The 12,775-nt window shown below is 48.7% G+C and overlaps 5 protein-coding genes across 5 annotated transcripts; 1 reads left to right on the top strand and 4 right to left on the bottom strand.

The window, feature by feature from the left end:
- Positions 1 to 638: 638 nt before the first annotated feature.
- On the top strand, positions 639 to 2,198 carry TrAtP1_013263 (uncharacterized protein; the record flags this gene model as incomplete). The annotated part of the gene is made up of 2 exons (XM_014088256.2): positions 639 to 1,009; positions 1,061 to 2,198. The coding sequence occupies 2 exons, from the start codon at positions 639 to 641 to the stop codon at positions 2,196 to 2,198; spliced, it is 1,509 nt and encodes a 502-aa protein (XP_013943731.2).
- A 226-nt stretch (positions 2,199 to 2,424) lies between these two features.
- On the bottom strand, positions 2,425 to 4,482 carry TrAtP1_013262 (uncharacterized protein; the record flags this gene model as incomplete). The annotated part of the gene is made up of 1 exon (XM_014088844.2): positions 2,425 to 4,482. The coding sequence occupies one exon, from the start codon at positions 4,480 to 4,482 to the stop codon at positions 2,425 to 2,427; it is 2,058 nt and encodes a 685-aa protein (XP_013944319.2).
- A 732-nt stretch (positions 4,483 to 5,214) lies between these two features.
- TrAtP1_013261 (uncharacterized protein) lies at positions 5,215 to 6,659 on the bottom strand. Its single transcript, XM_014088338.2, has 3 exons — positions 6,318 to 6,659; positions 6,019 to 6,221; positions 5,215 to 5,957 (listed from the first exon to the last, which is right to left on the bottom strand). Exons 1-3 carry the CDS (start codon positions 6,653 to 6,655, stop codon positions 5,302 to 5,304), a joined length of 1,197 nt encoding a protein of 398 aa, XP_013943813.2. The 5' UTR covers positions 6,656 to 6,659; the 3' UTR covers positions 5,215 to 5,301.
- A 606-nt stretch (positions 6,660 to 7,265) lies between these two features.
- On the bottom strand, positions 7,266 to 9,856 carry TrAtP1_013260 (uncharacterized protein). The gene is made up of 4 exons (XM_014088287.2): positions 8,980 to 9,856; positions 8,711 to 8,918; positions 8,403 to 8,612; positions 7,266 to 8,339 (listed from the first exon to the last, which is right to left on the bottom strand). The coding sequence occupies exons 1-4, from the start codon at positions 9,374 to 9,376 to the stop codon at positions 7,493 to 7,495; spliced, it is 1,662 nt and encodes a 553-aa protein (XP_013943762.2). The 5' UTR covers positions 9,377 to 9,856; the 3' UTR covers positions 7,266 to 7,492.
- On the bottom strand, positions 9,848 to 11,758 carry TrAtP1_013259 (uncharacterized protein). The gene is made up of 2 exons (XM_014088843.2): positions 11,320 to 11,758; positions 9,848 to 11,251 (listed from the first exon to the last, which is right to left on the bottom strand). The coding sequence occupies exons 1-2, from the start codon at positions 11,652 to 11,654 to the stop codon at positions 10,381 to 10,383; spliced, it is 1,206 nt and encodes a 401-aa protein (XP_013944318.1). The 5' UTR covers positions 11,655 to 11,758; the 3' UTR covers positions 9,848 to 10,380.
- Positions 11,759 to 12,775: the final 1,017 nt, after the last annotated feature.

Genomic DNA, 12,775 nt, shown 5'->3' with positions numbered 1-12,775 from the left:
TCGCCCAAGAAGGTTCCAATATGGCGTTATCATGTACTCATATGACCAATCATACTTCCCCGCAGAATAGACAGATATCGTACGCATAGCTGCAGATCAAAGGTATATGCAGCTTAGGGATGTCAACTGCCGCATGTATGTTATGCCTATTCCACCACTTAAGCATCACAATTTACCGGGGTTCTTGTAAGGGAGTGGTGGCGCGATGATGCACCCATATTGCAATTTCTCAGCGATGCGACAGCAAAGCCCCATTCCAGTAGATTGCAGAAGGAAATTCGTCAATAAAATAGAACCACCCTTATCTTTGTGCTATCAGATCCCATAGTATCCATGTATATAACTGATCTTGGCCGTGCGCGTACTAACATGGAATTGGTATTCCCGTGCAAGTAGTCTCACTAATGCTGACCAAGGAAGTTCATGATCCGTCGAGAGTCGCCAAATGTCCTCAAATACCCCTCTTATCACGCAATGCGCATGATAACAAGATCATTAGATTGAGGATATATGATGTATATAATTTTTTCTCTTAGAGTAGCTGAATTGTATTTAGTGGCAGTAGTCTAATTGTAAATTGAAGACTGATCAAGCTTGCAGTGGCCTTGCTTGATTGTCTTGGAAGTTTAGCGGCCATCATGCCGTCCGTTGAAGCAGCGGAGAGCTCCGCCGGCCGTGACCTGGAAAACAAATCTCTGGGATCAGTCAACATTGATAGAACCGAATCACTTTCATCAGGTATCATCCAACCAGAGGTTAAAAAAAGATGGGTGTCCTACTTATGGGACACGTTGGATAAGTCGCCGGAAGAAAGGCGGTTCTTGTTCAAGCTCGACGCCGTGCTTCTTTCGTTTGCTTCGTTGGGTTACTTCATCAAATATCTCGACCAAGTGAATATTAACAATGCATTTGTCTCTGGAATGAAAGAAGACCTTGGTCTGTTTGGAAACCAGCTGAATTACATGCAAACTTGTTGGACTGTAGGATATGTCATTGGGCAGATTCCGAGGTATGGAAGAAGCTAAATCATAAAGATCTTTTATTAACCATATGTTCACAGTAATATCCTGTTAACTCGGATTCGACCGTCTATCTGGATTCCATCATGCGAAGTTACCTGGGCAGTCTTGACGATTCTGATGGTAAAATGCAACAATGCGCAACAGATTTACGTACTGCGATTCTTCATCGGACTTGCTGAGAGCACATTCTACCCTGGGATGCAGTACATCATTGGATCATGGTACCGCAAAGATGAGCTCGCCAAACGATCTTGCATCTTTCACACCAGCAGTGCTATTGGGACAATGTTCTCAGGCTACCTTATGGCTGCGGTGTATCACCTTGGCGGCAAAGATGGTTTCAAAGGCTGGCAGTGGCTCTTCATCATCAACACAGTCATCTCTCTGCCGATAGCCTTGGCCGGATACTTTATGATTCCCGACGTGCCAGAAATCACACGGGCATGGTATTTGACGCCAGATGACATTGCCATTGCTCAGAAGAGGATGCAGCTGGAGGGAAGAGCCAACCGCGCCCCATTTACCAAAGCCAAACTGAAGAGCATATTTTCTAGCTGGCACATCTACCTGCTCACTCTGCTCTACATATTCTTCAATAACGGCGGCGGCGCGGCTTCTCAGCCTGCGTTTTCACTGTGGCTCAAGAAAGAAGGATACAGTATTACACAGATCAACACATACCCCACCATCACGACTGCAATTACCGTCGTCACGACATTGGCTTATGCTTGGACTTCAGACACGATATTCAGAGGAGAAAGATGGCCACCAATTGTATTCTCGGGCATCATGAACATTGTCGTTTATGTTAGCCTAACAATTTGGAACATCCCGATTGGCTGGAAGTGGGCTTGCTTCTTTTTGGCTGGATTCAGCGGAGGCATCAGCGGCCTGACATTTGCCTGGGCTCACGAAATCTGCACCGATGATAACGAAGAGCGAGCGCTAGTGACAGGTACCATGAACGAAATGGCTTATGTGGTTCAGGCATGGCTTCCGCTCTTGATCTGGCAGCAAGTGGAAGCTCCCGAATACCCAAAAGGATACCCGACAAGCATTGGAATCGCCGTCGGATTGATAATAATGACTTTCTGGATAAGGCATGCCCACCGACGAGAAAAGCGCAGGAAGCAGATCGCGGAGGATGAGTCGATTTTACGTATATCCGCAGCATGAGTCTTTACATAAAACTGATTATGTATCTATTATAAGCGCAATTGCCGTATATTTGCTTTCAATAATGCCTGATGTCGCCCAGAGATGGGAATATCAAGTACGGATTTCCAGTTAGTGTTATTGCTGGTTGGAAATTGTATGAGCAAGATTTAACACGTAGAGAATCTGATTATAGTAATTTGTTATTATTTAAGAATATCTGTCGGTACACCGACAAGAGCCATGTTCATGGGAGCTCCAGCCAAATCTTCAGCAAATCTGGGTACTTGGGAGTGCCCAGTCCAGTTACTGGATCCCAACCCTCCACGGCAGTAAAGCCGCTTGTACCACAGTTGGGGTTTGATCCCTGCTTAATATCGGTGAGAGCACTGGCATGTGAATACAAAACCGGGTTAATGAATCCAACGGATTTTTTACCAATCAGCGCACGCTCCTGGTTTATCAAGGTAATGACAGAGGCCCAAAGAGGTGCAGCCAAGCTTGTACCGAACCAATGGCCGTCACTCTGGTTATTAAATGCTCGGAAATTGGCTCCGTTGGCTGAAATATCAGGAATACCTCTGCCAGCACGGTTGTAAATTCCTCCATTCTCGCCAATGTTGCTAGCATCGCTATTCGCAACGTAGTAAGGATGGCCTGGATCGTGTTTGGCGAAATAGCTGCTCACTGCAGTCTTCTGGTAGCTTGGAATAGGGAAGTAGTTGGAGAATCCACCCCCAGAAGCAAAGAACTCGGCTCCTGGGCCAAGATTGGTCTGCATAGCGCCCTCTGCATCCAACACTGTTGTTCCAGGCTCAAGCTGAGTGGCGCCAACAGCGGTGAGATACGGGCACGAGACAGGATTACCGGGATTATAGATTGTCTGGTTCTGGCCTGACCCGGACAAGCAGCCGCTGTCTGAATCCTCATGCGGCGGCATCGCAGCACCGTAATCGCCAGACGACACTAGAACGGTGGTTCCTTGCAACCCCAGCTTGAGCCACTCATTGCATTGTCGAAGGAAGTAGTTCTTGGGCACATCAATCTCTCCCTCGCCATATGAGATAGAAATGACCTTGTTTGGCTTGTAAGCACCACACAGCTTTTGGCCAGCGTAACCGCCAGGTCTCTTGTCTGGGTATGAAGGATCAACTCCGGGGCTGTCTCCTGAGATGCCGTACGCTGAATAGTGGCAGTAAGATCCATCCAAAGCATCCAAAAAGGTGTTCAAAAAGCCAGACATGTTGTTTGCGGTGGTGTACAGTCGATCATCTACCTGGTAAAGAACCATTGACTGGGGCCAGATCAACGTCTGAAGGATATCAATATCGATGTCTGATTCACCAGTGTTGAACGGGGAGTTTGCGGCCACCGGAGCGTTGCCACCGTCGACTGACAAGACTTTGGGATGCGTGCCCTTGGGAATATAAGAGGCATATTTCTGGAAATATGAATCAATGTCTTGCTGGGAAAATGTATCACCAGACTCAAAGACCGCAGGCTCATTTCCAGGCACAGGAACATTGACCTCGGGGATCTGGTACAGCGCACGGTAACAAATAGCGGTGAAGTTGCGGGCGCAATCTTGCAGATCCTTGGGCAGCTTGGAGCTAGGCGCAAGTGCTTTTTCCAGATCCAAGAGCGCAGGCGGCATCTGCTTCGGCTTCCAGCCCTTTCTGTAGTTGTTGACGCTGGTGTCGGCTCGTTTCTCAATGGATCGTTTGAGCATGGGTGGTGACAGCTTGACGCCGGGTACGATATAGTCAATGTGCTGGGCGAGGTGTTTGGGAACGTGATACTCGTCACAGCCAATCTTGACCACGCCTTCTCTCTCATGCTCATGATACTGCGTCAAGAACAAATCTTCGACGTAGGATACAGGCAGGTCGATAGCGAGCCACCCTTTGTTGGCGTATTGGCGAATATCCGACGCGTTGACTCCGGCTTCGACCAACCACGAATGAACGGCATCGAAAGTCTCATCTGCCGGGGCGAACAAGTCGTGAACTTCGGCCTCGCTGAGATGGCTGCCAAAGCTTTCCGAGGACGGATCGGAAACTTGCATCAGCTTCTCGTAGCCAAGATCGATATTGCTTTGAACTAGACCAATCCGAAGCGGGACAATAGCGTTGGGATCGAGGCGGCTGCCACGCTTCCATTGACGATGACTGTTGAACTCGCCTGTCCCAGTGGGATTCCTGGTCTCGTGCAAAACATAGTTGGTGGAAGGCAGTCCGTTGACAGACGAATCTGTCACGGCAACCACCGCTGCCAGGGCCAGAAAGGCTCTCAGAGAATAGCCCATTGTACCAGTAAGCCTATCAACACGTGCTTGACCTAACTCTGAAGAGCCTTCTCGAAGGACCTTGGCTAATAACCAAGAGATTTCGTTTGAGACAACTGGGCATTCTTTTATACTCAGTCAAATAGGTCCCATAGTAACTGTCATGCAGTCATCCAGGAGCCCTTGTCGCCGCCAACCACCCAGCTAGGAACTTGCCAGGTCCCATCTCCTCATTTCTCCTCATTTACTATCAGCCAGCTGCCGATTATCCGAGATCTGGAGGGGAGCTGGATATTATAAAAGCTTGTGCTCTGCAATACAACAGGGTTCCTGACCAGGTATTTGCTCACCTGGCAAGGCATGCCGTGGAGGATTGATCAAAAGTGCACGTTTGGCGCGCGCTCGCAACGCTAACAAAGGTCCGCGCAGCATTAGGCAGGTCTGGGTTTGGTGGCGCGAGCTCCAGGGGAGTTGCTGCATCAAGTAAGCTTGTCAACTCCAATCTGGATTTCGCATCCAATTGTTGCGAAGCTGTCATGTTAGTTCCGTCATTGCCGGGGCTGTGCGGATAGATAACGGCAATGGTCCCCGTCTCTAATATGCAAAAGGCCCTCTCCGCATCAGATCTTAGCTATATGTGGTCTAGAAAAATGCCACTTCACACTATACCCCTGGCTGAATTCCGAACATTTGAAGGGCGCTTCCTTTTGCTGATTTGGGAGAGAAGAAGAGGCTATATCACAATGAACGTCATAGAAAATATTAATACATTACCTAGCATCACAGATACAGCATCTTCATGTACTTGTCTCCTCATGAATAGTCAACTTTCAATGAGACTTAGCGTGCTAGACTGCCGCCCGCGTCAGCAAACACCTTCTCCAAAATATCTACAGACAGCACAAGGCTGTCGTGATCTGTATCAGCGATAGTGGCTGAATCGAAATCAAGAACATCGCTAAAACTGCCCTCTTCACGCCCCCAACAGTCATCCATATACTTTTGCCCGCCAACTCCAACCATGACATCATTTTCGGCAAAATATGCCCTAATTTTCAACTTCCCATGGCTCTCTGTGCCAGAGTCCATCTGGTGTTTTTGCCTCTCAGCAGTGGCGAGTGTTTCTACGAAAGTAGCGTAATCATCACACTCTCCCCATGACCATCCTTTGCCTTTTCTAGCACACAGGAGTGCTTCGCTATTCGCTCCGACGGTATTTTCTTTCATTATTCTCTTACCAAGAAGCGACCCCAATTCAATCTGAAAGTCTCTGGACACGTCGTATTCGACAGCTAGCCTTTGTCTATTCCTTTCCTGAGGTGTATCTTTGCCACTGCCCGTTGAAGAAGAGATTACACTAGACGCTTTATTTATCACGACTCCGCTTGTGGCTAGTAAAGGCGCAATGTGATGCCACACCGAAAAGGCCTGCGCCGGGATGTATTGCATCATCTGCATTGATGTAACCTTGGAATGCGCAGGGTCAACCCATGGTGCTGGCATTGTGTAAGTAGAAGAAATGCCTATAACATGAAGTATATAGTATCTTCAACATACCGAGGAGCGCAACAAATGGCTGGTCCGGGTGTAGTATCTCACGATGATGGTGCAGTGTGTTTAGTAGATATATCGTCCCAGCGGAATGGGAAACCAAGGCGACATGTTTAATGCCAAGATGTTCCAGCAGGAGAGGCACAGTCCGGACCCAGGTTGAAAGACGAAGAGAGAAGGGGACCTCTGTCGAATGACCCATCCCCGGCCTATCGGTATGATTCAATTGAATATATTAGCAAAAGTAGACTTGTCAGACGCGTTGATAAGTGCGACATGGAGGTTCAAAATGAGAACAATATTACCGGTCAGCTACTAGGACACGAACGCCGAGTTTACGCGCAATAGGGTCCAAGATGGCGCCTATGTATCTGGAGCCAAACATGCCTGGTATAAACAGCATTGTAGGCGTACTGCGACTATCAGCCGGGCTTTCGGGGCTGAAGCCAACGTCAGCATAGCTGACAGTGAGGGCAGGGTTATCTGCAGTTGCTGGCAGAGTGAGTTCCTGGCTGAAGCGGGGATCGGAGAGATAGCTGATCGCCTGATCGCGCGCCGAAGCTGTGGAAGCGGCCATGCTGCATGTGGTGATGGGACAATTGGTGTTTTGATGAAAAGACGAGAATTGCAGACACAAATGCATTAAGGGATGAAGACTAAGATCTAACCGAGAAAGGATTTGGAAGGATGCCGTAAATATCTCGCAGCGGGGCCAGCTCGTGTGAAGTAGAGCGGTGTTTAGCCAATCCGGCGGCAGTATCCGTACTCCATAGCGAGCTGATATACAAAGTAGGAGTTTTGTCTGGTAGAAGGCCACATCAATTAGTCTAGGCGTTGGTTTCGTCTGTCTGCCATGCTTTCATGGTGTTTTGTCCATGGCAGTTGTTTAATACTGCTGGGTCTGTAAGCATAGATGAGACAAGATGAGTGACACTGTGGCTCCATAGCTTAGTGCTAGGCTAGCCATCTTGCAGCCTACATGTATTTGAGAAATCGCCCGTTCCTTTGTGTACATATAGTTGACAATGCGATTGCCAGAGCATTGAACAAGCATCAACCAAAATACAGGTTATATACATGTCTATGTGTATAGATTTCTGTGCAACATTGGGTTCGCCGCCAAGTGAGTGGCAAATGTATTCTTGGAAATGATAGAGTGATAGACGCACACGCATATTTTCCTTAGCAGGTAGTTGATGATCGAGAAACTTAAGAAACTTATACAATCAAGTCAATTCTATTACTATCAAAAGTCTATTAACACAGCGTCCGATACATTCTTTTCCATAGTGGCCACGCTTTGCGCAACTCCTCTTCCTCGTCCGAAATCGGCTGGATTCTTGAGAAGCTTCGCCCGGTGTGGATGTCGATGGAAGCGATCGGAACGATTTTGGTTCTGAACCACAACTTGTGTCCAACGTAGAATATAACAACGATTGGAACGGTCATCACCTTCAGAAAGAAGTTTTTCGCAGTAATGTTAGGCCCGTCGGCATTCGGATCCCCCCCGCACTGGAGATACGGCCATCCAGAATTGCGAAGCCAATACCAATATGTTTCCAGCTACTCCAAGAAAAGAGCCAATGACGCCAGCCTGCGACAGAAACGGTAGCTGATTCAGCGAATGTCCTGACGCTGCCCAGGCCCGCCGGAAGCGAATATGACAGAGGCAAATGCTGCCCCAAGTAAACAAACTCGACAGCGCGCAAACAGCCATGAGCCAGTCGAAAATCTCTGAATGGACCTTGACATTGACCAGGTATGCTAAAAGTCCGAGAATCGAGGCGAAAACGATTGCCGTCAACGGCCGTCCTTTGCGGTCCACATAGGAGAATATCGCAGGTGCGTGTGACTGTTCGGCCAAGGCGGCCAGTGTCCGCGAGGATCCAAAAATGGCAGAGTTTCCCACGCTCAGCACCGCAATCATAATCACCGCATTCATAACGCTCGGCAGAATTGTTGAACCGGCGCTCTCAACGGCAACGACAAAGGGACTAGCAGTGACACCAACGGAGTTTTCGCTTCCAACGAGACGTGGGTCGTTGTAGGGGACCAAAAGACTAACCAGGAGGAGCGATACGATGTAAAAGATGGCGATTCTCCAAAAGACTTGCTTGATGGCGCTTGGAAGGGATTTCTTCGGATTGGCAGTTTCAGCGGCGGCAAGGCCGACCAATTCGGTACCAATAAAGGAGAATGAAGACGTGACTAAGACGCTGCAAAACCCTTTAAACCCGTTATTTGTTGCGCCAGGGTTGGTCCAGTATTGTCCGCCAATGTATCCGCTCGTAGGCGGTCCTCCGATATTGATGACAATACCAAGTAGTCTAAGGCATTCGTTAGTAGAAGGAACGGTAAACAGGAATTACTGAAATGTTGCTTTTTCTTACATGAAGCCGACAATCGCTGTTACCTTGACTGTAGAGAAAATGAATTCTGCTTCGCCATAGCCTTTGATGCCAAACATGTTTATGGCAACAATTGTAATGAGGAAAATAGTAACAAATATTGCTGGGTTTATAGACGAGTTCCAAAATTGAATCGTCAATGCTCCAGATATAATCTCAATCGGCAGGACAAAGAGCCATTGCAGTGCATAACTAGCACCAATGTCAGCAGTGCTACAACAACCAAGGCTCTGAAATATCTTGGCGACATCACAAACGGGCCCTGGGATCTGGGGTTGATATGTACCTACTTCCAGCCCATAGCAAAGCCCCACGACGGATCTAGAAATCGGCTTGAAAATGCAGAAAACGAGCCAGCAACGGGAAATGTGGCCACCAGTTCGCCCAAGCTCTGCATAGTACAGAACTGAATAGCACCTGTCACGAGGTAGGCCAGCAGCATCGAGGCTGGTCCACCTTGGTACAATGCCAGGCCCGATGCCACAAATAAACCGGTGCCTGGTTACCAATGTCAGAGTTCAAGCTCTTTCTTTCTTAAGCAGTAGAGATGTAAATTTACCGATAGAACCGCCAAAAGCAATCATCTGCAGATGACGACCCTTGAGATCGCGTGCAAGTGCGGAATTTGCCGTTCGGACGTTGGCAGCGCGGAGATCATAGAAGCGGTTACCCGCTTGGGCTATTTCTGGAAGATCGTCGTTGATTTGATAGCCGTGGTTGCCAGTCATTGGGAGTCCTCCGGGGGCACGGCGGAAGCTATCTACAAAACGATGGCCCATCGACTTCTTATGAGGAGCCCTAGGACGTGATGCGGTCGTTATGGAATATGAAGTCGTTACCGTGAACTGATCCCCCTTTGGTTCCGCCAGATCGCTCATTTCCACAACCTCGAAATCCCGGGTATAAGTGATTCCATTCTTGATGGATTTTGGCCTCTCCGGCCCGTTGAAAGCCATGATGGGATCCGGTCAACCTTAGCACTGCCTATCTTCTCTGATAATATGCAGTGACATGCATGTAAGGCGAGGAAAAGATGATCCCGTCTGCTCGGAGAATAAAGTATGCAGGGAGCTGCATTGCAAATGAACGATAGAAGGCCTTTAGAAGGCGGGAGGAAAAGGAGAGAAATGATACGACTTGGAGTTACGAATACCTAGCTACAAACGCTACTATTGCAAATTCTGGAACCTCATCTCCTTTGCAGGTTCATCTTGGCGTTCAATGGCCTGAATATGGTAAGCTTGCCGGGTGGGCTCATCGAGCAACCCCGGTATGAGTTCATAGTGCCTTGTCTTGCAGCGCGCTGAAGAGTTTTGCGCATGGCAATAGCCTACAGCCACAATTTGCTGCAGCCGAGGTCTTTGCGCTACTTTAGCGGACGCTAGATACGAGTAGTGACTCGGAGTAGTAGTTCCCTTATAAGAGAGTAGCACTGCTAGTGACGTGAAGTAGTGGTGGCGACAGCCAGGAGTTCGCTCAGGGCGTTCACTGCCCCTGCATACCATCGCGTGGGTTTCGTGTGGAGCCTGGACCTCCGCAAACCTGGGGTTAGCCTGATGCTGAGAGATAAGAGTTGAGTTGACATTTGGCAGGTCTTGACTTGAAACTTGGCTAACAGAATCCAAAAGCCACGCCTAGGCAGCCGTTGGCCGATTCTATAAACTAATGGAATGAATTATACGCTAGCTAGTCATAGATGCAGCTGGTGTGAGTGTATGTCTGCAGAGCCTAAAGACTTGAATGCCCACGCTATATGATGGCCCCCTTTTTATCACCTCTTTTAAGTTAATAAAGAACAAGTTCTAGAAACATGGCTTGCATTTGCTCAGGGTTCCCTGGCAATTCGGCTCTGATGGTTGCGTGGCAGGGTGGCTAGATACCACAAATTGTGACACTTATGCAAGCCAAAATAAAACGTCAGACGCCAAGAAGAAGAAATAAAGTATTATTGGTAAAACAGCTATCTGCGCCGGAAGCTAGTGATTCCGGCAGGAACCACTCGCTCTGGAGATCGAGGAGTCTCAAGACCCAGCCCCGGGGCAACATGTGAAGATCCCCGGTCTGGCTGGATGAGCGAGTCATGGCTCTGCGTTGGACTAATTCCACTTCCACTAGCTGATTGCGAGTGACGTGCTCCATCTCCATTGTCTGGTGAAGAATGGAATGCGGTATCGGCCTGCTTATCGTCTGCCCATTCATCGCTCGCCGATTTGGCCCGGCGCTCGCTCTCAGCTTTCCGTCTATCACTTCCCGAAGCCCCCTTGCCCTGAGGCTTGGAGTTTGTTCCACTGCTGTGGTAGCCAGGGCGGAACTTGATCTTCCTCACTCCACTGTCTCGCAGGAACGAACCCAAAGCTACCAGATTTGCCACTGCAGTTGCGGCAAGCAGCTCTATGGATGCCCACATGGATCGAACCACCTGGTCCCCATGCTGCTTGATGGTCTTGGGGATTCTGTAAATGGTGATGCCAACGGTCAGAAACCCAAAGCAAAACAGCATGGCGAGCAGAATCTTTCGTTTGGTAGCAATCCGCGTAGAGAAGATGATGGGAATTGGAAATATGATGAGCGCGACATCAATGACTGCGCTGCAGACGCCCATTGTGAGGAGCTGCACGAAGCCTTGACGGCACTGTGGCCCTGGATCCGGAATGATTTGCCAATAGTGAGATATCGGATGACATTCCGCAAGGTCGCTCACTATGATGGCCACAAAGGAAGCCACAAGAACGCATCGCAAGATGTTGATGAGAAGCTTGTAGACCCTCTTCAGGGAGGCACCAGCCAGTCTGTTGAGGAACTCGAGCGTGGTGAATTTAAGCGTCCATAATCTGGAGTAACACAGTCAGTATCTGTTATAGAGATGATAACAAGAAGTGAAAGGTATGGAAAGACAAACGTAGCGGCATGAAGTATCCTTCCAGCGAGGACGACTTTGCTTCCAATAATTCTTCGCTCAATCTCTTGGGGAAAGAGATCGGTACCGGCGAGCTCAATGTTGTTTGTTCCGTATAAGAGGACGACGTGAGTGCATGCCATCCGCATGTACAACGGCAGCAGTGCCGCCGCTGTAATCTTGTCCTCGATGAATAACTTTTCCACCCGAATGTATCGTCCTGAGAGGCGGAGCAAGATCAAGCATGTACAAAAGAGCGTTATCCACCAAGCTACAAGCAAGGTAGGTTTCGCATCGCTAAATGGCCGTTCTGGCGGTGCCGATGAGTAGAGAGCCATTATGGGGTGCTACATGCAGACGATTGGAAGGAAGAACAAACTACGCTCCTCCCATGATGTCTTTTTGAGGTGATACATTAAGCATTAAAGGGAGATGCTACGACCATGCACTGCGGACTAGTTCCAGAACAAACAGTGCCAGCAGAACCATTTGTGGCGTACGCATATCGACTACCTATGCAAGCCATTAATTGATAACGAAAATAATTTGGGTGACTACCACGTCAAAGCACCTTGGCGGCGCATGGGTGTGGCGACTATTGAGCGTCGCTTCAGCTCATTTCAAGAAGGGAGACCCGTCTCACTTCCGGCTAACTGGAACAGAGCCTTGTTCCTCTCAGCCGGCCATTGTGGCTTCAGGGGCCGCAGAGAGAAGGATGGCGGTCGGAAATTATAATTTTCTCTTAGTCCAGACTCAGCGGCCGCTCGTATCGCGCTCCGAGGTTAGAGTGCTGATTAGGATCAGAGATGCCAGGATCAATAGAAGAGCTAGCGGATGAACTGCCAGTAAATGTTACAGAGTAGCAGTGTGCCAAAACTGTATGGGGGTATCTAGGCAGCACTGATCAAACTCGAGACCATGCGTAGACTGCTCCAGCTAGAGTAGACTGCGTGTTCCTAGCCTCAGCTTCCCCACACTCTACTTGCGCCCTCTTTCCAAATCAGAGTAAGCCTACGCCACTGGGTTCCCCAAGCTGCTGCTGTCATGTCTTTTGCATCTTGGCTAGGTGGAGCAGATATTGCAGGGCTCTCTGAATAGTTTGAGTACTAAAAATCACGTATTTGGCGAGATAAGAGAAAGGTTTATGCGACCAAGGAAGAGATAGCGCCCCTGCATCTGGTACGATGTTATCTGCACGCGAGCACTCATTGCCTTGGCGTTTTGTCCAAGAACATATGCATATCACCAAGGTAGTAGTCGGTAATTAAGCGTGAAGCGCGTAGAATAAATTATCCCCGACATCAACGCCAACCTTTACTTCCATACAGGGTTCCAACGCAGGGGTTCCGTAAGCGGAGAATAAGTTCAGCTGGTCGTCGTAGAATTATTTGAACTAAGCACTAAAAATTGACCGCGGAATTCTGCTGCATACAGTACATGTACATATATCTCTTGCATG

Source organism: Trichoderma atroviride, chromosome 7 (assembly GCF_020647795.1).
Source record: "Trichoderma atroviride chromosome 7, complete sequence".
NCBI lineage: Eukaryota > Fungi > Ascomycota > Sordariomycetes > Hypocreales > Hypocreaceae > Trichoderma > Trichoderma atroviride.
This window is presented reverse-complemented; position numbering and strand designations above follow the sequence as displayed.